This window comes from Bos indicus, chromosome 24, assembly GCF_029378745.1.
Source record: "Bos indicus isolate NIAB-ARS_2022 breed Sahiwal x Tharparkar chromosome 24, NIAB-ARS_B.indTharparkar_mat_pri_1.0, whole genome shotgun sequence".
In the NCBI taxonomy this organism is placed as follows: domain Eukaryota; kingdom Metazoa; phylum Chordata; class Mammalia; order Artiodactyla; family Bovidae; genus Bos; species Bos indicus.
Window position 1 is genome coordinate 35,430,180 of NC_091783.1, and position 21,198 is coordinate 35,451,377.

Genomic DNA, 21,198 nt, shown 5'->3' on the forward strand with positions numbered 1-21,198 from the left:
ATGAGGAATAGGCAGCGTTCATTTTTAAAAGCTGATAAAATTGTTCTCTTTCTCCTTCATGTGTTTACTGTTACATTCGAGAGAGCATATGGTGGGAAGGGAAAGTGAGAAAAAGGGAAACGAACTATGTGGGTACCTGTTAGCTATTATGCGTTTTTCTCTTTTAAATTCTCATCCCAATAAAGCTATTTGCCAAGTTATATAGCAAACCAGGGCTCAGAAATCTTCAAAATTAAAGCACATTTGATCTGGAGAAGGTGAAAATAAGGAGCTGTTATAACTCCATTCTCACTGTATTACTTATCTGTAAGTATAGCAGTACATTAGGACTTAAAGAAATAATTCAGTGGCAGCGTGTTTTCTTTGGGTTATCTCGTTCAGTGGTGATTGCCATAAGTTTCTGTCAGTGGCTCTTATCTTTCGCTCTGTTTAAGATCAGAGGGGAAGAAGAAAAAAACGTTTGTGTGCCTACTATTTCTGTTAACCTAGAACTAAGTATAAAAGTCAACCAATTTAATTTTAAACTCTTCTCTGAAATCCTTGTAGCAGAGATGCTATTGAACAGCTTTCAGTTGCCAAATATGATGAATATTTTGCATTTATATTTTATTTTTCTTTTTTTGTTGCATTTGACACTGAGCACTGCATCCTCCTTAAAATTCTAAGAACTCTCATATTCTCATTATTTCTTGCCTTTTTTCTTTCTGCCTCTGGATTTTATTTTCAGTCCTCTTTGCAGGCTCTCCTTCTGCTTCCCCCTCCGCTTAATTGTTAAATGTTTCTCAAAGTACTTCTGATCTTGGCTTTCTGCCCGTTTTCTGTAATTAATCTCATGTGTGATCAGCTTATTTCTCTGAGCTTTAGACCTGAATCCTTTCTTTCTCTCTGAGTGGACTTCTTTTCCTGCACAACTTTCAGACACCTCAACCTAGGCCAAAGCCGAACTCAGCCTTTCTCTCTCCATCCTCTCCCCAGTAATTGTTTTTGTCACACATCTTTTGCTATTCTGTTCTTATTTCTAATTGGTTGCTGGATCATAAATTCTGCCTTCTGATTGATGCAGTAATTCATTTCCTCTTCATTTCTACAGCTTCTTCCTTACATTGGACCTGTGTACTCTTTTTTGCCTGGGCTGTCTATTAATTGGTTTTTCTTTGTCTAGAATTTCTCTGCTATCTAATGTATTCCCCTTCCTTTTTTACTGAAGTGATATTTCTAAAATGCCAACACTCTGTCATTTTCCCTTTTAAAAAGTGTTTACAGGTTAAAGTGCCCGACTCCTCTTCTGCATACAAGGAAATAGTCCCACTTGCCTTTTCAGCTGTAATGTGACTCAGTCTCCCTGTTATGTTCTGTCCTCTGGATGTGATTTCTCCCCATTATCCAATCATATTTTCTTTGTCTCTCTACTTTCAGACTCATTCATTTTGGCCAAAATGCATTCATTCTTTCACTTCCTCTGCTTGGTAAATACTTCTCTTACTACACGTCTCATCTTAAACATACCATCTTCCTGGCAGATGAGGTCTGTCTTCTTTGCTTGTGCAGGACACCTTATGTGTAATTTTATTTATATCTACCACATCATAATGTTTTGTGTATATGTCTTTGAGTTATTGTAGGTTCTTTTCCCCCTCCTATTCCCTGTGGCCCACTATTTAACTATTAGCTTTACGAGAACTGGGACCAAATCTTTTGAATTTTTATATTACTAGTGCCAACCACAGCACCTGACATATTAGCGTTAGAAGGAAATGCTTGTTGAGTTGATAAAAATTTCAGACAAAAGGGAAAAAGATAAGATTGGATCAGATAATTCTCTTGTGAACAGCTATAAAATGGTAATATACACTTGATATTTTGAAATTCTCTATGAATATTCTTATTAAAGTGAGTTTTTGTTGTTTTTAATTAAAGCAGGAAAATTTGCAGAAAACAATTTATAAGCTGGAAGAACAGTTACATAATGAAATGCAATTAAAAGATGAAATGGAGCAGAAGTGCAGGTGAGAATATGCTTTACATTTTTCCCATTAAAAGTTGCATAGCAAATGCCTATTTGCATTCTAAATCCCTAAAAGTGGATGGAAGTAAGGCAGGGATGTAAAGATTGCCACTGATATACATCCAGTGCACACTATTCACTTAACACCTGATTTACTCATTTTCTCTCCCATTTTAATTAGCTGACAGGGAAAATTAGTTTACATTAAATAAGATACTTTCTAAAATGTAAATGTTGTTAAAGATTAAAATTCACTAAATTTAAAAAATTCACTAAGTTTTTGATGCAAACACTCTTAATTTCCACTTTGCTTCTCTAGAACAGTATTTTTTCAGAATTTTCTTGTCCTGTGAGTCTAAATTTAATGAGCTAATATATTTATGAAAATATAAAATGACCAAGAAAATTTAAAATAGCCTAGCATAATGCTGAGTTACTTATTACAAACTTTAACATTTTATAGTTACTGTTAGTGGATAGTATTGAATAAATAAAAAGTAGGTAATATGGAGATGAAGTACTCAAAAAATGGAATTGGTAAGACTGGCAATTTTGTGACTAGGGGAGAAGAAACTAGTAAACTGCTCACTGCCTATAGATTAAATGGTGAAGCATTTAATACAGGCTTTTTTTTAGAAAAGCACTTTAATCCTGAACACAGGATTTGTAAGGAATTTCTGGGTGTAAAACATAGAAATAAGGAGAAGGAAATGGATAAATATTATTATATAAAGATTGAACAGTTTGTATAATTAAAGCTAGAAGGCAAATGACAAATTAGTGATAGTGATGGTGGTAGGGATCAATTTAATGAAGAAATTAAGAATGGCCAAAGTGGCCAATAATTATACGAAAATGAGTGCATGTGTGGTGGGGAGGGAGGTGGTGACCTCAAATAGGTTTGGGTAGGTTAAGAGAGTCTAAATCTTAGAAGACTCTATTTTTGAAAAGATAAGAAAGTTGGAATTTATCCTAAGGGTGATTGAAAGGCATTCGGTTCATTTCAGTTCAGTTGCTCAGTTGTGTTGCAGTAACCCCATGGACTGCAGCACACCAGGCTTCTCTGTCCATCACCAACGCCCGGAGCTTGCTCAGATTCATGTCTATTGAGTCAATGATGCCATCCAACCATCTCATCTTATGTTGTCCCCTTCTCCTCCTGCCTTCAATCTTTCCCAGCATCAGGGTCTTTTCCAATGAGTCAGTTCTTCACATCAGGTGGCCAAAATATTGGAATTTCAGCTTTACATCAGTCCTTCCAAAGAATATTCAGGACTGATTTCCTTTAGGATTGACTGGTTTGATCTCTGTAAAGCATTAAAAGTTATTAAACTTAAAGGAAAACAAAAGATCAAATTTGCTTTTTAAAAAGAACTTTCTGGTTAATAAGGCAGCACTTGATGTTTATTCACTAAGTGAGAATGAGGGAGGAAGATGAGTCAGGGAGAATTCCTAGGTGGGGTCCTTGTTTGGGGATAGCAGAAGAACAGCAGATTGGTACTGTGGCAGGGTTGTGGGGCAGAGGAAATAAGTTTAGCTTTGGACATGCTGAATGAAGTATTTGGTGAGACATCCAAGTGAAGCATTGTGTATACAGATTTGAAGCTCAGAAATGTGTTTAGAGCCCAAAGTATGAATTGTGATGGAGATGATACACCTTCAGTTTATCTCAAATTTTTGCCCAAGTTGCCAAGTTTGCTTTATATATGCCACCTTTCCTTTCATTTACTTAATCTTGCATTAAAGTTTAAATAATTGATCTTTGTTTAGTAGCAAGTATTGCCTGAGGAATTCAGGGCTCCTTAACCTAGAATCCTTGAACCTCTCCTAAAGTATCCATGCATGGAATTTAAGGTCCTTAAACTTGGGGGAAAATAGTGAGTGTAACCTTTAACTGAAATTCACCTTATTCTTTATGAACATAGTGATCTGCAAGTATTAGCAGTAGCTGTGAATTTTTTTACCAGTAGAAATCACAAAAATATTTTCCTAGAATGCAAATATTATGTCCAAATTCCATTTATGCTTATTACTACTTAAAAATTCTGCTGCTAGATTGTGTCATTTAATATATTAATAAAACATGTATGTTAGTGAATCATACTGTTTTAAAAAGTTCATGACTGTATTTCACAATTTCTTTTAATCCTATGTATTTTATGCTTTAAAAATATTTTTGTAAAAAAATGCTATATGCTTCACCAGACTGACTTCAGAAGGGTCCACAGCATACACACAAAAAAGGTTAAGAAATCTTAGCTAAATGGAAAAGTAAGGAATGTGGTGTTTCACCCCAGGCAGTAAAAAGTAGATGTATTTCTAATCTATATTGCTTTTACTTTTTACAGAACGTCAAACATAAAACTAGACAAGATAATGAAAGAATTGGACGAAGAGGTACTTTTTGTTTTCTCATCAGAAGTTGTCCTTTTTGAGAGTTTTTCCCTCTTCCAGATTGTTTTGTTTTCTGAGAATGTTTTATCTGTACTTGATAGGTTGCAGTATAGCACAGGACCAAAGAATCATGATGAAAGCCTCACTTTGCAGCTACAAGTTCAAGTGAAATTAGATTATGCTTTAGTTTCTTTTGTGTGGTTTTATTCTAGAACCATGCTCAAATTTTAGTACATGAATTTCAATTTAGTGGTTCTTAATAGTTGAAAAGAGAGAAAGGAGCAGGAGATGAGAAGTTGAGTCTAGAACTGTAGCAGAAAGAGACAAATAGGAAAGAAAGAAGAATACAGCTTCAAAAGGACTTACATTAACATAATTTCATATGATCAAATGGGAATTATATGAATCTTGGAATCATTTTTTTCCGTGTCACTTAGCAAGAACTTGTTACTATCAGGGAAACACTGCATAAACATTTTGTGATTCAGATGTTCTTTTGCAAGTATATAGCACATTTTTATTCCTTTTGGTTACCTTGTAAGTATCTTTCCAGAGTCCTTCCTCTCATTGTTTACATCCTGTGTCCTTTTTAGATTTAATCTTTCTGATGATTTTTGTGCTGTCTTAATTTTCTCCTAAAGAACAGCATATGTCAGTGATGGTGGGTTTTTTGTTTTTTTTCCCCCCATATTCATAGCCACAGATAAACATAGTCTGGACAGATTTATGTAATATTTTACCAAGTTGCCATTAGTCAATATGGACTTGGCCTGGCACTGTAGTATTTGACACTAAATGTTTAAGAAATCCTTTTTGCATATCCTCCACTTTTTGTTTCATTTCTAGAACACAGATAAAAAACAAATATGCTAGGTTTAAGTTACTCAGTTTTCTAAATTCAAGGTAAAGAGGGAAATATTAATTATAAAATTAAAATCGTCCTGCTTCTGAAAAGATGGAGTGAAAGTCCTTTCCCCTATTTTTCCCTCTAAATACAGCTTAAAAACCCTGTGCATTAAACAAAAGCAAACAAAAAAAAAATTAAAAAGATTGGGTAAGATGGAGGGAAGACAAACCAGCTAGAATACTTGAACCTCCAAAATGATACAGTAATAAGTACTCTGGGTTTTTTGGGTTTTTGTTTGCTTGCAATGTGTATTCCATACTGGGTACTGGAGAAGCCAGCAGTCTGAGAACACCAACAAGCACAGGTGGAAAAAGCCACTCTCTTAAGTAGAGGACCAGGAAAGCGGCAGGCTAGCAAATCAGAAAACTTAAGAGTCACTGCTCTGTTCACCAAACACAGCATAGAAAATGTAACCCCATCCCCACCAGCAGAAACAGATTTGGGAGCTCAGACTTCCAGCCCTATGACCAGGAAGGTCCACTGGAGGGACTTGCATCTCTGCTGGGCAGTGATGAGCCTTCCTGGCCTCCCCCCGCAACCTGCAACACACACACAGATAGTGTTATTGGAGACCATATGGGGAATCTCATCTTCCACTTCTCGCAGTTAGCAAGGCCCCCTTAGTGCTCCCTGTTGTGTTGGTGTCAGAAGAGGCCTTGTAGAGAGTTCACACTTTGGACACTGAAAAAATGAGTGCCTTCCCCCGCATTGCAGTGTCTGTGGGGGTTGTGTAGGCAGCAGTGACCAGGTACCCTCCCGCCTTCATGGTACCATCCAAGGAAGCCTAGTGGGGTGCCAGAACTCCCCTTTCCACCAGTGGTGAAGAGGATCAACTCCCTCCCCGAACTCGTGTGTCATTGAAGACCAAGTGGAAAAACCTAGATTTCTACCTCCATTTGAGAGAAATGAGGCAGCACTTCCATCATCCCACCAGAACAGTGACAGGAGAGGCCTGCTAAAACTGAAAACCTTTTAAAATTCCCCATATTGTAAGGTAATACCCAGGATGTCCAGATTTCATTAGAAAATCACTCATAATAGCCAGAACTAGGAATTTCTCAAATGGAATGAGAAAAGACAATAACAGATGCCAACAGTGAGATAACACAGATGTTTAAATTACCTGACACAGATTTGAAAGAATCATCATGTTTCAATGAGCAACTACAAATACACCTGAAACAGATGAAAAATATAAATTAGAAAGTGTTCACAAAGACATAAAAGATGTAAAGTAGAACCAACGAAAAGTTAAAAATACCTGAAATAAAAATCTCAGGGGATGGGCTCAGCAGCTCAGTGAAGGGTAACAAGGAAAAGAGTCTGGTAACTTAAAGATGGATAGAAATTACCTACTCTGAATAACAGAAAAAGTGACAGAGCCTCAGTGACTGCTGGGGCTATAGCAGAAAGGTTGTTATATTGTGTTTTCGGAATTGCTAAAAAGAGCAAAGAGGGCCGGAAGCAATGATGGCTGAAAATTCCACAAGTGTGGAGAAAGACGTGAACCTGTAAACAAAAGATAAATGCCTACAAGAAACTGAGTGAACTACAAAAAGGATAAACCCAAAGATATCCACACTAAGACAGACAATAGATTTATGAAAACTAACATCAAAGAAGAAATCTTAAATGCAGCAAATGACATTTCCCTAAAGGGGAAGAACAATGCAAATGACAGATTTCTTATCAGAAACCATGGAGAACAAAGGAAATGCTACTGCTTTTTTTGAGGGCTGGAAAAAAAAAAGAGCTGTTGACTGAGAATTCTGCATCCAGTGAAAACATCCTAGATGAGAACCACAGTGTTCTCAGATGAAGAAAAACCAAGAGAAATTGTCACCAGCACACCATCCCTAAAATAATTGCTAAAGGAAATTCTCTAAATAGAAAGGAAGTGATTAAGAAATCTTGAAATACCAGGAAAGAAGAAACAACAATGGAGAGTAAAACTATGGATGAACAGTTGAAGTGGAAATTTCAGCGTTGTCCCATGTGGTTCTCCATATGTGTAGAAGAAATTTTTAGACAATTATAAATAGGTATCAGGAGAGCTAACATGTTACACTTTAATCACACTGGTCATAATCCAATACTAGTAATATAATGTAATACCTGGAGCAGCCACTGATAAGAATTATAGAGAGAGACACTTAAAAACACTAGATAAAGCAAGTGGAATTCTAAAAAAATTTTCAGGTAACCTACAGAAAGACAAGAAAAAAACAACACAATAGAAACAAAATGGGAGCCTTTAATATATCAGTAATTATATTAAATGTAAATTAAATTCAGCAGCAATTAAAACATTGTCAGAGAAAATTTTTTTAAATTACCTACCCATATCAGTTCAGTCACTCAGTCGTGTCCGACTCTTTGCGACCCCATGAATCACAGCACGCCAGGCCTCCCTGTCCATCACCAACTCCAAGAGTTCACTCAGACTCAAGTCCATCGAGTCATTGATGCCATCCAGCCATCTCATCCTCTGTCATCCCCTTCTTCTCCTGCCCCCAATCCCTCCCAGCATCAGAGTCTTTTCCAGTGAGTCAACTCTTCGCATGAGGTGGCCAAAGTACTGGAGTTTCAGCTTCAGCATCATTCCCTCCAAAGAAATCCCAGGGCTGATCTCCTTCAGAATGGACTGGTTGGATCTCCTTGCAGTCCAAGGGACTCTCAAGAGTCTTCTCCAACACCACAGTTCAAAAGCATCAATTCTTCAGTGCTCAGCCTTCTTCACAGTCCAACTCTCACATCCATACATGACCACAGGAAAAACCATAGCCTGGACTAGATGGACCTTTGTTGGCAAAGTAACGTCTCTGCTTTTGAATATGCTATCTAGGTTGGTCATAACTTTCCTTCCAAGGAGTAAGCGTCTTTTAATTTCATGGCTGCAGTCACCATCTGCAGTGATTTTGGAGCCCCCCAAAATAAAGTCTGACACTGTTTCCACTGTTTCCCCATCTATTTCCCATGAAGTGATGGGACCTACCCATATGCTGTCTACCAGAAACTGTTATAATGTAACAATATAGACAACTTTAAGGTAAGAAGATGGAAAAATACTTCTTGTAAGCATTAGCAAAAAGAAGGCAGCGGTGGCAGTATTGAAATCAGATAAAGTAGACTTCAGGGCAAATAAAATTATCACTGGTGGAGGGACATTGCAGAATGACAAAAAATGTCAGTCCTCTGAGAAGATATAGCATTCCTAAATTTGTATTCACCAAACAGAAGAGCTACCAAATATGTGAAGCAAAAGCTGATAAAACTGAAAGGAGAATAGATAAATCTGTGATACTGTTGAAGACTTTTTAAATACCACTCTCTAGACAGAGAATCAGCAAATGTATCGAACTCAGCCACATCAGCCAATGGGATCTATTCAATATTGGTAGAACCCTCAGCCTAACAAGAGCAAAGGACACATTCTTTTCAAGTACTCAAGGCATATGTACCAAGATAGACCATATACCAAGCAAACTTCTACAGATATCGAAGAATTAAAGTCATAAACAGAGTGTTCTCTGACCAAAATGTTGCCAAGCTAGAATGAATAGCAGAAAAGTATCAGACAGCTCTACAAACACATGGAAACTAAACAAAACAGTTCTAAATAATGCATAGGTAAACTGAAGAGAGTCTCGAAATGAAAAAATATATTACAATGTTAATTATATGTCATAAAGTTATGGGTCTTCCTCCTCTTCAAAATATTTCAGCAATGAAAATGAAGATAAACATCAAAATTTGTGGGATGCAGCTAACATAGTGCTCTAAGAGAAATGTGTGCATTGAAACATTTACATTCGAAAAGATGACTGTATAGCCAAGGGAACTATAGTCAATATCTTGTAATAACCTATAATGGAAAGTGACTTCAAAAATAATACACGTGTACATGTATAACTGAATCATCTTGCTGTGCACCTGAAACGTAAGTCAACCATACTTCAATAAAATATTAAGAAAAAAAAGAAAAGATGAACTGTCTCAAATCAGTCATCTAAGCTCCTACCTCAGGAACCTAGAAAAAGAAGAGCAAAATAAACTGAAAGCAAAGAGAAGGAAGGAAAAATAAGGAGCAGAAATCAGTGGAATTGGAAACAGGAAAACAAAGTCAATGATAAAACCCAGCTGTTTGGAAAGATCAAAAAATTGACAAACCTCTAGCAAGATTGTCAAAGGAAGGATGACACAAATAATCTGTATCAGGAATGAGGCAGGGCATATTCCTACAGACTCTTACGGATATATTAAAAAAATTCTTAAGGAAATAATACAGTTCTAAACACTGAAGTGTGAAATTTAGGTGAAATGGACGAATTCCTCCAAAAATACAGGCTACCACAACTCACACAATGTGAAATACATTATATGAATATCCCTATATAACTATTAGGGGGAATTCATAATTTAAAAGCTCCTCCAAAGGTAATCTTGAGGGCCAGATGGTTTTACTAGAGGAAGCTACCAAGTGTTTTAAGAAGACGTAACACCGATTCTATACTCTCTTCTAGAAAATGTAAACGAAAGAACATTCCCCAGTGGATTTTATGGGGCTAGAATGACCAAGATACCAAAAGCAAGTAAAGACAGTACTGCAAAGAAACTGTGGATCAGTTACCCTCAATTATGGCCAACTCATTTTTGACGAAGGTGCAGAAACAATTCAGTGGAGAAAGGATAGACTTTTTAGCAAATGGTACTGGGGTAATGAGGTATTCATAGGCCAAGATATGAACCTCAACCGAAGTCTTACATCTTAGGCAAATATTAACTTAAAACAGACATAGATTTAAAGAGGAACATAAAAAATATAAAACTTCTAGGGAAAAAATATAGGGGAAAATCCTTGGGACTTAACAGCTTGGTGAAGAGTTACACATTACACCACAAACGTGATCCATATAAGGAAGACAATTCAATAAGTTGGACTTTGTCAAAACTAACAGTGCTTGCTCTGTGAAAGACTCTGATAAGAGGATGACATGATAAGCTGTAGACTGGGAAAACGAACCATTGTTATACACAATAACTTGGATGGATCGCAGAGATACTTGTTGAATGTAAAAAGCTAATCTCAAAAGATCCCTACTGTATGATTCCATTAAGATAACATTTTAAAAATGACAGAATTATGCAGATGGAAGACCTCCTGTTACTGGTTGCCAGGGATGTCGATGGTGGGAGAAGTGCAGGGTGCATGTGGCTATAAGTAGTGACTGGAGGGAGATCACTGTGCTGATGAAGCAGTTCTGTATCTTGGTTGTGGTGGTAGTTCTGTGAATCTGCACATGAGATAAAATGACATCAAACTACACATGATGTATATCAGTATCAGTTTCCTGATTTGGTTATTGTGCCATTGTTAAATATAATGTATTCTTAGGGGAAACTGAGTGGAAGGGTACATGTACTTACTGTCTGTGGAACTTCTGAAACGTAGAATCATTTCAAATTTTCAAAATGAAAAGATAAAATGTTAAATCTTATAATTGAAAGGATTTTGGATGGTCTCTGTCAAATTTTACTGTATCTCTCTGGCAGCATCTTACTTAAAAGATGGGTTTCACTTATAGATTGGAAAGCCCAGAAAAACACATCCTGTAAAAGGTTTGTCCAATGTGGAGTCTTAAAGATAAAAATATAGCATTAAATGCAAGATATGCTGATAGTGGTAACGCAGAAGCAGAAGATAAGTTTTTTTTTTCTTAAGTTGTAGAGTTTGGAGTATTTTTTTTTCTTTACCTCTCCTCTCCCCTAAGTTTCATTTTCTAAAGTATCTTTTTCATTACTTTCTATTATACATTAAGTAGGTACATGCGTACATAGCACATCTTAGGAAAGATAAAGAGACTGGAAAAGAAATTAAGGGAGACCTCATATAGGGACTGGTGAAGTTAAACCACAAACAAAAACCTTTGGTATCATTTGAGTTTTTTACCATTTAATTATCAAATAATAATATCAGTTGTTATCTGATCCCTTGTGTATTTCATTTCTTAAATTTAGGATTGTAAATAAGCCAAAATATTGGTATTATTTGTGTTCACGTTAAACTGATACAATGACCTTCAATCTGACACAATTAATAGGGTTGTTTTTATGTTCATGGATTTTTTTTTTAATCTCTGAAAATTTTATATATCTAGTTAAAATTGCTGTTTTCTTCTAAGGCAAGCTAATTCTACTGTAGATATTGTTATTAGGAAATACTGTGTGATTTTGAAGCCAAAATATCTATCTTATTTAATTGTGTACTTTTTAAAAAAGAACTGAGTATTCCCTTGAAGAAATGAGGAGTATTAATTGTACTGGTTAACTTTTCTCATAATTTCAGGGGAATCAAAGAAGAAATCTAGAATCTACAGTATCTCAGATTGAGAAGGAGAAAATGTTGCTACAGCACAGAATTAATGAATACCAAAGAAAAGCAGAACAGGAAAATGAGAAGAGGAGGAATGTAGAAAATGAAGGTAAATTGTTGCTTTTCCTTTGAAAAACACTGAAATTTCTAACATTGTCTTGAGGTCTTTATCTTCAGGTTGTCTTAAATTTAGTGCCTGTGATATAGTTTTGAAGACTCAGTCCTAAGCCCCCTCATGAGCTAATACCCAATGCCCAAAATAAATTTATAACATATTTAAAGACAGTAGAATGTTATAGCTAGGGTAGTGATTTTTACCCTTGTGTGTGTATTGGAATCTCTTGGGAAACTTTAAAGAATATTAATACCTAAACTCCAGAAGTTCTAATTTAATTCACCTAGACATGTAGACTGGGCATTGGTGTATTTAATAAGCTCTCTCAGCACTTCTAACAAGTAGCCACGTTTGAGAACTACCAAACTAGAATTTTATGTGTCTTGATATTAGTGATACAAATTTAAAATAGTTTTCTACATCCTTTGATCCAGTTATTTCACTTCTAGTAATTTATGTCACATACACTTGTGCAAATGCATACTGATACATAAACAAAGTTATTAATTTTAGAGTTGTTTAAATTGCAAAAATTATGAGCAATGTAAATGTAATCCATGATATAATAAACTTTAGTGTATATGGTAGAGTACTATGTATTTTATAAGAATAAAGCATTTCTTTATAAACTAAGAATCTCTAAAATGTATCTTAAAAAAAATACTAATTGTTTAAAAGAAAATGGCATATTTACATATGCTTAAGTGCATATATATATGTATGTATATATGTGTGTGTGTATATATATATAGATATGCATGTGAAAACACACATTTGTGCTCTCATATATTCAGGTATGGATACACAGACTATCTGAGGAAGGATGTGCAAGAAGTTAGTAATAGTAGTTGCTGAGGAGGAGAGCCTGAAGGGCTGGAAAACAGTGTGCTGGGAGAAAGACTCATGTCTGTACTGTATACCATTTGGTACCTTTTAAATTTTGAATCATTTTGAAAGTAATTGAAGTAAGCAAAGATTTGTACTTTCAAAAACAGAGAACATTAAAATTAGCTTTGTATCAGGACTCCACTGTAGTGGTCCAGTGATTAAGACTGTGCTTCCAAGGCAAGGGTGGGTTCAATCCCTGGTTGGGGAACTGAAATTCCACATGCCATGCAGCATGGCCCCCTCAAAAAAGAATACAGTAAAAAAGAAATAATAGCTATGTCATTTCACTAATAGGTTAACCTTTATCAAAAGGATAGAAGAATTTGAAATGTAACAGTGGATACAAATCTGTTTTTGCATTGTGTATTATACAATAGTACTCTACTTTTAAATAAATTTAAAATGTAAGTAATTCCAAGATGAAATTTAGAGCTAATATAACTGACTTCTATGGCCTAAGACCAAGTTTCCTTTTTTTTTTTTTAAAAGGGTTTTGTATATTTCCTCAATGAAAACTTACATGTTATTCCTTCATTTTCTAGTTTCTACATTAAAGGATCAGTTGGAAGACTTAAAGAAAGTCAGCCAGAATTCACAGCTTGCTAATGAGAAGCTGGCACAATTACAAAAGCAGGTAAGTTTTTGGAATGAGATTTTAAATTTAAATTAAAATAAATTTGCGTTTTGGTTAAAAAAAACAAACAAACAATTTTCTTGCTTTCTTTTTAAATTAGCTAGAAGAAGCCAATGACTTACTTAGGACAGAATCAGACACAGCGGTTAGATTAAGGAAGAGTCACACAGAGATGAGCAAATCCATCACTCAGCTAGAGTCCCTAAACAGAGAACTGCAGGAGAGAAATAGAATTTTAGAGAATTCCAAGTCACAAATGGACAAAGATTATTACCAACTACAGGCTGTATTAGAAGCTGAACGAAGAGACAGAGGTCATGATTCTGAGAAGATTGGAGACCTACAAGGTAATATTTTTTCTTATTGTGGTAAAACAGACATTAAAACTTACTGTTTTGACTATTTTTAGTTGTGTAATTCAGTGGCATAAAGTACATTCATGTGTTGTGTAACCATCACTACTGTCCATCTCCAGAACTTTTTTATCTTCCCTAACTAAAAGGTTGTACTCAGTAACTGCCCGTTTCCCACTCCCCCAACAGCCCCTGGTAACCACCCTTCTACTTATGTCTCAGTGAATTTGACTGCCTCATAGAAGTGGTACCTCAGTATTTGTCCTTTTGTGTCTTAGTAATTTTTAACTGTAAGGTAAAATATTTTTGATCATATTGTCCTGTATAGTACACGTGTAACTGATATAATATTGTACATCAAGTATACATCAATAAAAAAAAGAAAATGACCTTGGTAATACTGGAAATGGTTAGCATTCTTTCTCTTTCAGGAGAATTTGTATCAAATTGTAATTTCTTCCCTCTCTCAGGTACCCTTTTGATGGAGGTAATGTGGTTACTTCCAGTCTTACAGGCAGATTACTGAAACCTTAATTTTTAAAAATGTCCAATTCACAGAAGTCTTACTCAAAATGGAACTAATCCAGGTAGAGAGGATTATTACTATTAAAACCCGGGATTCTTCATGCATTGTTGGTAGAAACAGAAACTAAACAGCAGGAAGAGAATCCCACTGCAAATAAAAAGTTCAGCATTTGGAAAGGTTAGAACCAGAGATATCAGCAGTCTTTCTGAGTCAAAAAGGAAAAAGATGGAATATAACTAACAGCGAATAAAGAAATACTTTCGTCACAGTAATAAAATCAGTTTGTTTTCAACAGGATGCCTGGCTTTAACCATTTCTCACTTTCTTTTTCCCTCTATTTTCTATTTGTGTAAGCGATAGCATCCATACTACCTAATCAAAACAGACATGCATGGAAGTTGCCAGATCTTTCAGGGAAAAGTAGGGGGTGGGGTAGTGCCTTTTAACCTAAGTCACAGGATGGGAACATAGTTTGGAGTCTCCTGGGACTTGATGATTAGCTCTGATTCTGTGGAGAGAGGTCAGGGTCAGTTTTTGGACTTTGGAAACAGAAATTAGGGTCTCCCATTGGTTCTCAGCTGAGGAGTGTTGCACAATCTTATTTCTCAGGGACTAGGCTTAAAATAGATCTGAATACAACCAAGAAAGTATCCTCATTATATGTATTAGAAAAGCCTCATATGCCACATCCTTAAATTGCTTCTCTAGGCCTTCTTATATACAGCTTATTAGCTGTGTGCATGTCACTTCGTCTGCCTTCTTTATCTGTAAACCAAGGAGATTGGGTGACTCCTATAAATTCTTGCAATTCGAAAATTCTTTGAGTTGATTTTCCAGATACTACTGAGCTTTGAAGTGCTTGCTTTAAGGAAGAGACCATCATTATGTGTTTATCAACAGTGGTTTTAACTGACTGTATAGATATTGGTGAAGTTAAGGAAGATTCATAGCATGACTTATCATTAATGTGTATCATTTTTCAATGCTTCCTTGAAGGTTTATTTTTTGATTTACATGTGAATCAAACCTCATACACATTAAAAAATGTGCAGAATTTATATGAGCCTCAACATACATATAAAAAGTACATTGTGGTAAAACACACACACACATGCACACATAAAATTTTTACATTAACTTTTTATGGTTTTTAAGACATTTTAGATCCCTCAGTATAGATCTTACAGTTTGGGAGGCTGGTCTTGTGGTAAAGTGGTGGTTATTTGCTAGTTGAATGCTCTCCATGTACATTGATGAGCAGAAGCTTCTTCATGTGTGTGGGAAATGACTTCCCAAACATAATTGGACATTATATTCTTTAAGTTTTGTGGGCCACGTATGACCACTGTTACATGTTTTTCTTTTTTTACTGCTTACAACCCTTTAAAAATGGAAAAAAAAAAAACATGCTTAGCTTCATGTCATACATCATAGTGTAATGTACTTTTGTTTTTAACTGTTACACAGGCATTTGGAAATCGTGTAACCATTTTTCTTGGTATGTTTTTGGATTTGACTTTTGGAAATAGTAGATCAGTTCTCTAATCTAACCAGATTTTTAAGATTCCATTTATTTTTTGTCTCTTTGATTTGCCAAATTTTGAAACATGTTTGAAAGATAATCACTATGACTGTAGTTTTTTTTCATTGCCCCCTTGTATTTCTAACTGCTTTCGTGTATTTTTTTTTATTGAGGTGAAATTCATATAATCTAAAGTTAACCATTTGAGAGAGTACAATTCAGTGGCATTCAGTACATTCATAGTCTAGTTCCAAAACATTTCCATTAACCCAGAGGAAAACTTTGTGCCCATTCAGCTGTCCTTCCCTTGTATGCCCCTAGCAACCACTCATCTGTTCTGTATTTCTGAATTTACCTGGTGTGGATATTTCATATAAATGACCTCATATAATTTGTGACCTTTAGTTCAGGCTTCTTTCATTTAGCATATTTTTAAGATTGGTTGATGTTGTACCTTGTATCAGTACTTCATTCATTTATGGCTGGGTAATATCCTGTAGTATGTATATATATATATTCCATATTTCGTTTAGCTCTTCATCTGTTGATGGACATTTGAGTTTTGACTTGTTTCACCTGTTGACTGTTATGAATAGCACTGTTGTGAAATTCAGGTACAAGTATTTATTGAAATACTTGGCTTTCGAATCTTTTGGATACCTAGGAGTAGAATTGCTAGGTCACGTGGTAATGCTAGGTTTGATTTTGAGGCACTTCCAGACTATTTTCCATAACAGCCACATCTCATTTTATATTTCCACCAGCATTGTTCATCATTTTAAGTTTCCTCCAGCATTGTCTCATTGTGGTTTTAACTTTAATTTTCCTAGTGAGTAATTAGTTGAGCAATCTTTTCATGTGCTCATTGGCTATTTGTATATTCTTTTTGGAAAGATGTCTGTGCATGTCCTTTGTGCATTTATTTTTTTGTCTTTTTGTTGTTGACTTTTAAAGAGTCCAGGTAAGTCCTTATCAGGTATATGATTTGCTAATATTTACACCTCTTTTGTAGTTTGTCATTTCATTTTTCTTAATAATGTCCTTTGATGTACAAAAGTTAATTTTTATGAAGTCCAGTTTAAAATATGTTGCTTACGCTTTTGGTGTCATATCTCATAATACATTGCCAAATTCAGGATCATGAAGATTTACTCCTGTGTTTTCTGTAAGTTGTATAGTTTTAGCATTTATATTTAGGTCTTTGACTAACTTGAGGGCTTCCCAAATGGCACTAGTGGTAAAGAACCAGCCAGTAACATACTGTTTGGGTCACTGTAACTTTATAGTAAGTTTTGAAATTGCAAGTTTGGGTTCTTCAGTTTCATTGTTCTTTTTCAGTACTGTTGTAGCTATTCCAAAATGCAAGTAATAAATAAATTTAGTACTTGGAGATTTAAAGCATTTTTTTAATCTTAATGATCATGCTGGGGGAAAAAAGGCTTTCTCTCTCAGTGACTATGATTTGAACTTTTTTCTCACTTGACAGCTCGAATTACATCTTTACAAGAGGAGGTGAAGCATCTCAAACATAATCTTGAAAGAGTGGAAGGAGAAAGAAAAGAGGCTCAAGACATGCTTAATCATTCAGAAAAGGTAAATGATTTAATGTATACCAATTATGAGATAGTGTTACTGATTACCAGATATTATAAGGTTATTTTCTAAGAGACCATTCGTTCCTAATCTTTATATGTTTACATTTCTGAAAATTTTTATGGTTGGTTGGTGTGTGATGTATGTGGGTCTTATTTTGAGCTTTTTAGAGTGTTACTGACTTGTTTTTATCCTCGAAGGGTATTAGATATCTGATCATCACAAATTGCGTTGGTTTGGAGATACCTCTCCATATAGAATTTCCCCCCATTTTTTATACATGGGAAAGATGAAAATATTGAACGTTACCGATTATGAAGAAGGAGAACAAAGGATTAGTATATAGTACTGTGTGTGCTCTTTCCATTTTGTTGGTAAGAGTTAGCAATAGAGTAAAGAGTGTACAAAGTATTGGCTTTTACCTGTGGAATTTTATCCTCTGTCCCTACCTTGCTAAGAAAAGGATTAAATAGGTAATATGCAGATTTAGCATACCTCCCTGAAATGTTGTAGGTTTACTAGATCCTCAGGTAAATGATCAGAAAATCTACCACTTACCTTGTCCTTTGGACATGTTTTGTGACATTCAGAATAGTTTTTTGATGTCTAAGTTTGGATTTAATTTGGAAAAAGGATGAAAGAAGAAGAGCAGAAGCACCCAAATAGGAATGGAATACATGTTGATTTAGTTGTCAGAGCAAGATAAACCTAGGTGTAAATGCAAATGTAAATAGAGATTAGTTTTTTAAATGGTAGCAAAAAATTTTAAATGACCTGAAGAATTGTCCTGTTCTTTTCTGATATTCTCAGTGAACCCTCCTGAATATAATAGAAATCTGCCTTGCCATCAGCCATGGCTAATGATTCGCATGGGAAGGGAGGGTGGAGGACACAGGTGATATTTTGTTTTTAGTTATATGTGCTTATTGTGATTTTCAAAGATATTATAGATAGTGTGAAGTGCACAAGAAATATAAACATAAAATTATGTTCTGAGTAAAAGTATTTAAGTACATGTAGTGTAATATTTCAAGCCAATGTGATTCATATATTATCTCTTAAGAGATAAAATTAATGTAAGATTTAACGATTTGCTTTTTGCACAGCGTAGTACTTGACTCCCATTCTCATTTTACAGGAAAAGAATAACTTAGAAATAGATTTAAACTACAAGCTTAAATCATTACAGCAACGATTAGAACAAGAGGTAAATGAACATAAAGTAACCAAAGCTCGTTTAACTGACAAACATCAATCTATTGAAGAGGCAAAGTCTGTTGCAATGTGTGGTAAGTGTCAATTTTAATATTTTCTATGTGCTTAGTTTTTAAATAATTACAATAAAAATTTTTGATTTTGATCAAATTTCATTGTGTAGTAGTTTAAACTCTTGAACATTATAAGTGATGATCTGGGAAAGGGGAGCCTTCCTTTTTTTCATTTTTGAACCTTCCTTTTCTTAAAATAAGTTTCACCTGCTGGTTCCCTTACTCCACCATGCTCTGTTCCCTAACTACCCTCCTCTCCCTGAAAAAGTCAGTGTATTCTCATTTCTCCCAGTTTTTCAGCCCCTTCCTTTGTTTTCTTTGAGATGCATTCTGAAACTCATTGTCTGTTGATTCACCTTTCTTGCTTTGTACCTTCAACTCTGTTATTTCTTTGTATTTCCACTGAATTATGCCTCTAAATGCAACCCTCAATCAGACCAGCCAGCTGCTTTTCATTGCTTCAGCTAGTTCTTTAGATGGGTGTTTTCTCAGTGCATTGTCCTCAGCCTCAAGTGAGCTGTTGTTTTTATATATGTCACTCATCAACTCCTTCCCCTAAATTTTTCTTCTCTAGCTTCCTATGCCATGTCTTTATCACTTCGCTTTTAGGTGAACATTCTCCTATTTGAAAAAGAAACTGTGAAGTCACAGACTTGAACTCCTCAGAATCTAATTCTCTGATTTGGTCAAGCTGTCCTGCTCCTTTACCATTTTCATTATCATCTTTCTCATCTTAGCAGAGCGTGATCCTTTACCTATACTCAGATCCAGTCTCTTATCTCACCTTAATTACTTTTTCTTTCCTTTATTCTCAACCTTTTTCCTCCACTGAATCCCTTCCTGTTGTTAACATGTACAAATCTTTCTCATCTGTTTAAAAAAAAAAGGACAAACCATTGCAGCAACCTGTGGTCCTTCCTAATTGCCACTATTTTATTCCGCCCCTTTATAGCCAGATTTCTAAAAAGATGTCTTCCTTTTCTTCACCTTCTACTCACTTCTTAACCTATTGTAAGCTGAAGTGTCACCTGGCACCTTAAATTCAGTTTATTCAAGAGATAAACTTGTGATCTTATCTGTCAAACCTGCTCTTCCCGCTATTCTTACTGTATTGGTTAATGATTATCTTGTTTTTATGAGCCCAGGCTTGTAATCAGACAAATCTACTTTGCCTTTTAGCTTCTCTTATGACTCTTTCAAAAAATTAGATGGGGAAAATGCACTAAAGTGCCTGTACACAGAAAGCTTTTAATAAGTGGGAAATATCATGGCTATGGATGATAGTGACATTCAGCATCCAAGCTGGACATCTGGGAGTTATTCAAAAAACCCCATTCTGGTGGTTTCTATTTTGTCACCTAGACAAGACAGCCTGAAAGTGAGATAGCAGACATATTAAATTTGAATCCTGATGGTGCAACTCAAGAGTTTCAGGACCCTAGTAAATTAACCTCTAGAACCTTAGTTCTTTGATGTTAATCAAGAAAGGAACCTCACTATAGACTGGTATCTTCTGATAGTAATTAAGTATTACACTATCATGGAATCTTTTATATGCATTGTAAAAATTGTTTATATCACAGCCTTAAGCCTCTTGAAACTTTTACGAAACAGTGCTAGGTATACATTAATAACCACAACCTTATTTGTTCTTTTTTTTTTTTTTTTTTACTTTTGTCTGAACTACCTCCATTTTTCTCCTTATACACTCCACTTGTTTTCCAGCTGTACTTCCACCTTCTGGTCTGAAAATGGCAGTAAATAGTCTCTCATATCTTTGGGCAAGTGTTGGATTTGGAAGTATTTGTTACATTTTTATGACTCTCTTCCTTTAAATATCCCACTATACAAGTAATTCATAATGTTAGAACGTCAGTAATGAATAGCTCTAAAAGATCCCAGGATGTTAACAGTAGGGGTTTTTGACACCTAGGTGTCTTATGCAGCCCATGAAAGTGAAAGTATTAAAGTAGTCTTTTTCGTTAAATGTATATTTGTAACTTTTTCTTTCACAGAGATGGAAAAAAAGCTGAAGGAGGAGAGAGACGCTCGAGAGAAGGCTGAAAATAGGGTTGTTCAGATTGAGAAGCAGTGCTCTATGCTAGATGTTGATCTGAAGCAATCTCAGCAGAAGCTGGAGCATTTGATTGAAAATAAAGACAGGATGGAGGATGAAGTAAGAAAAACAATTCTGACTTTCATTCATCTTATAAAGGAAAAAATCATTGTTATGATGAAAAAGTCAGTATAATTTAAACATGGTGGAGATTTGAATAAAATTACCTACATATGTCTGTGTTCACAGCTATAAGGTACGGAATAAGATAGTTCTGGGCTTGACCTCCGTGGAACTTGCAATCCAAGGGGAAAGACAGATATTAACATTGTCATGACAAGCATAACATACTTAAAAAGGACATACCAAGTTAGGAGTATCAGGGCTAATCATGTTCAGGAGGTTAATGGAGACGTCACTTAGGGTTTGACATTTAAGAGCTGAAGAAGGAATAAATGAAGAGGGGAAGACGAAGAATAACCTGTGCAAGCACTGTGCAGTTATGGAGAGTGTATCACACTGGAAGGTCTGAGGAGTACGGTTGGATTCCGAGAATGGCGAGGG

General features: G+C 35.3%; 1 protein-coding gene across 4 annotated transcripts in view; it reads left to right on the forward strand.

Moving 5' to 3' along the window:
* ROCK1 (Rho associated coiled-coil containing protein kinase 1) overlaps positions 1 to 21,198 on the forward strand; it is a 124,723-nt gene that overhangs the window by 79,554 nt on the left and 23,971 nt on the right. For 3 of the 4 annotated variants that reach the window (XM_070778856.1, XM_070778853.1, XM_070778855.1), the window contains 8 exons: positions 1,918 to 2,006; positions 4,354 to 4,402; positions 11,653 to 11,788; positions 13,225 to 13,316; positions 13,417 to 13,663; positions 17,204 to 17,310; positions 18,449 to 18,599; positions 20,594 to 20,754. In XM_070778856.1, coding sequence (XP_070634957.1) covers positions 1,918 to 2,006; positions 4,354 to 4,402; positions 11,653 to 11,788; positions 13,225 to 13,316; positions 13,417 to 13,663; positions 17,204 to 17,310; positions 18,449 to 18,599; positions 20,594 to 20,754 — 1,032 coding nt within the window. The remainder of the gene's footprint in view (positions 1 to 1,917; positions 2,007 to 4,353; positions 4,403 to 11,652; positions 11,789 to 13,224; positions 13,317 to 13,416; positions 13,664 to 17,203; positions 17,311 to 18,448; positions 18,600 to 20,593; positions 20,755 to 21,198) is intronic. The other variant, XM_070778854.1, reaches the window with a different exon arrangement.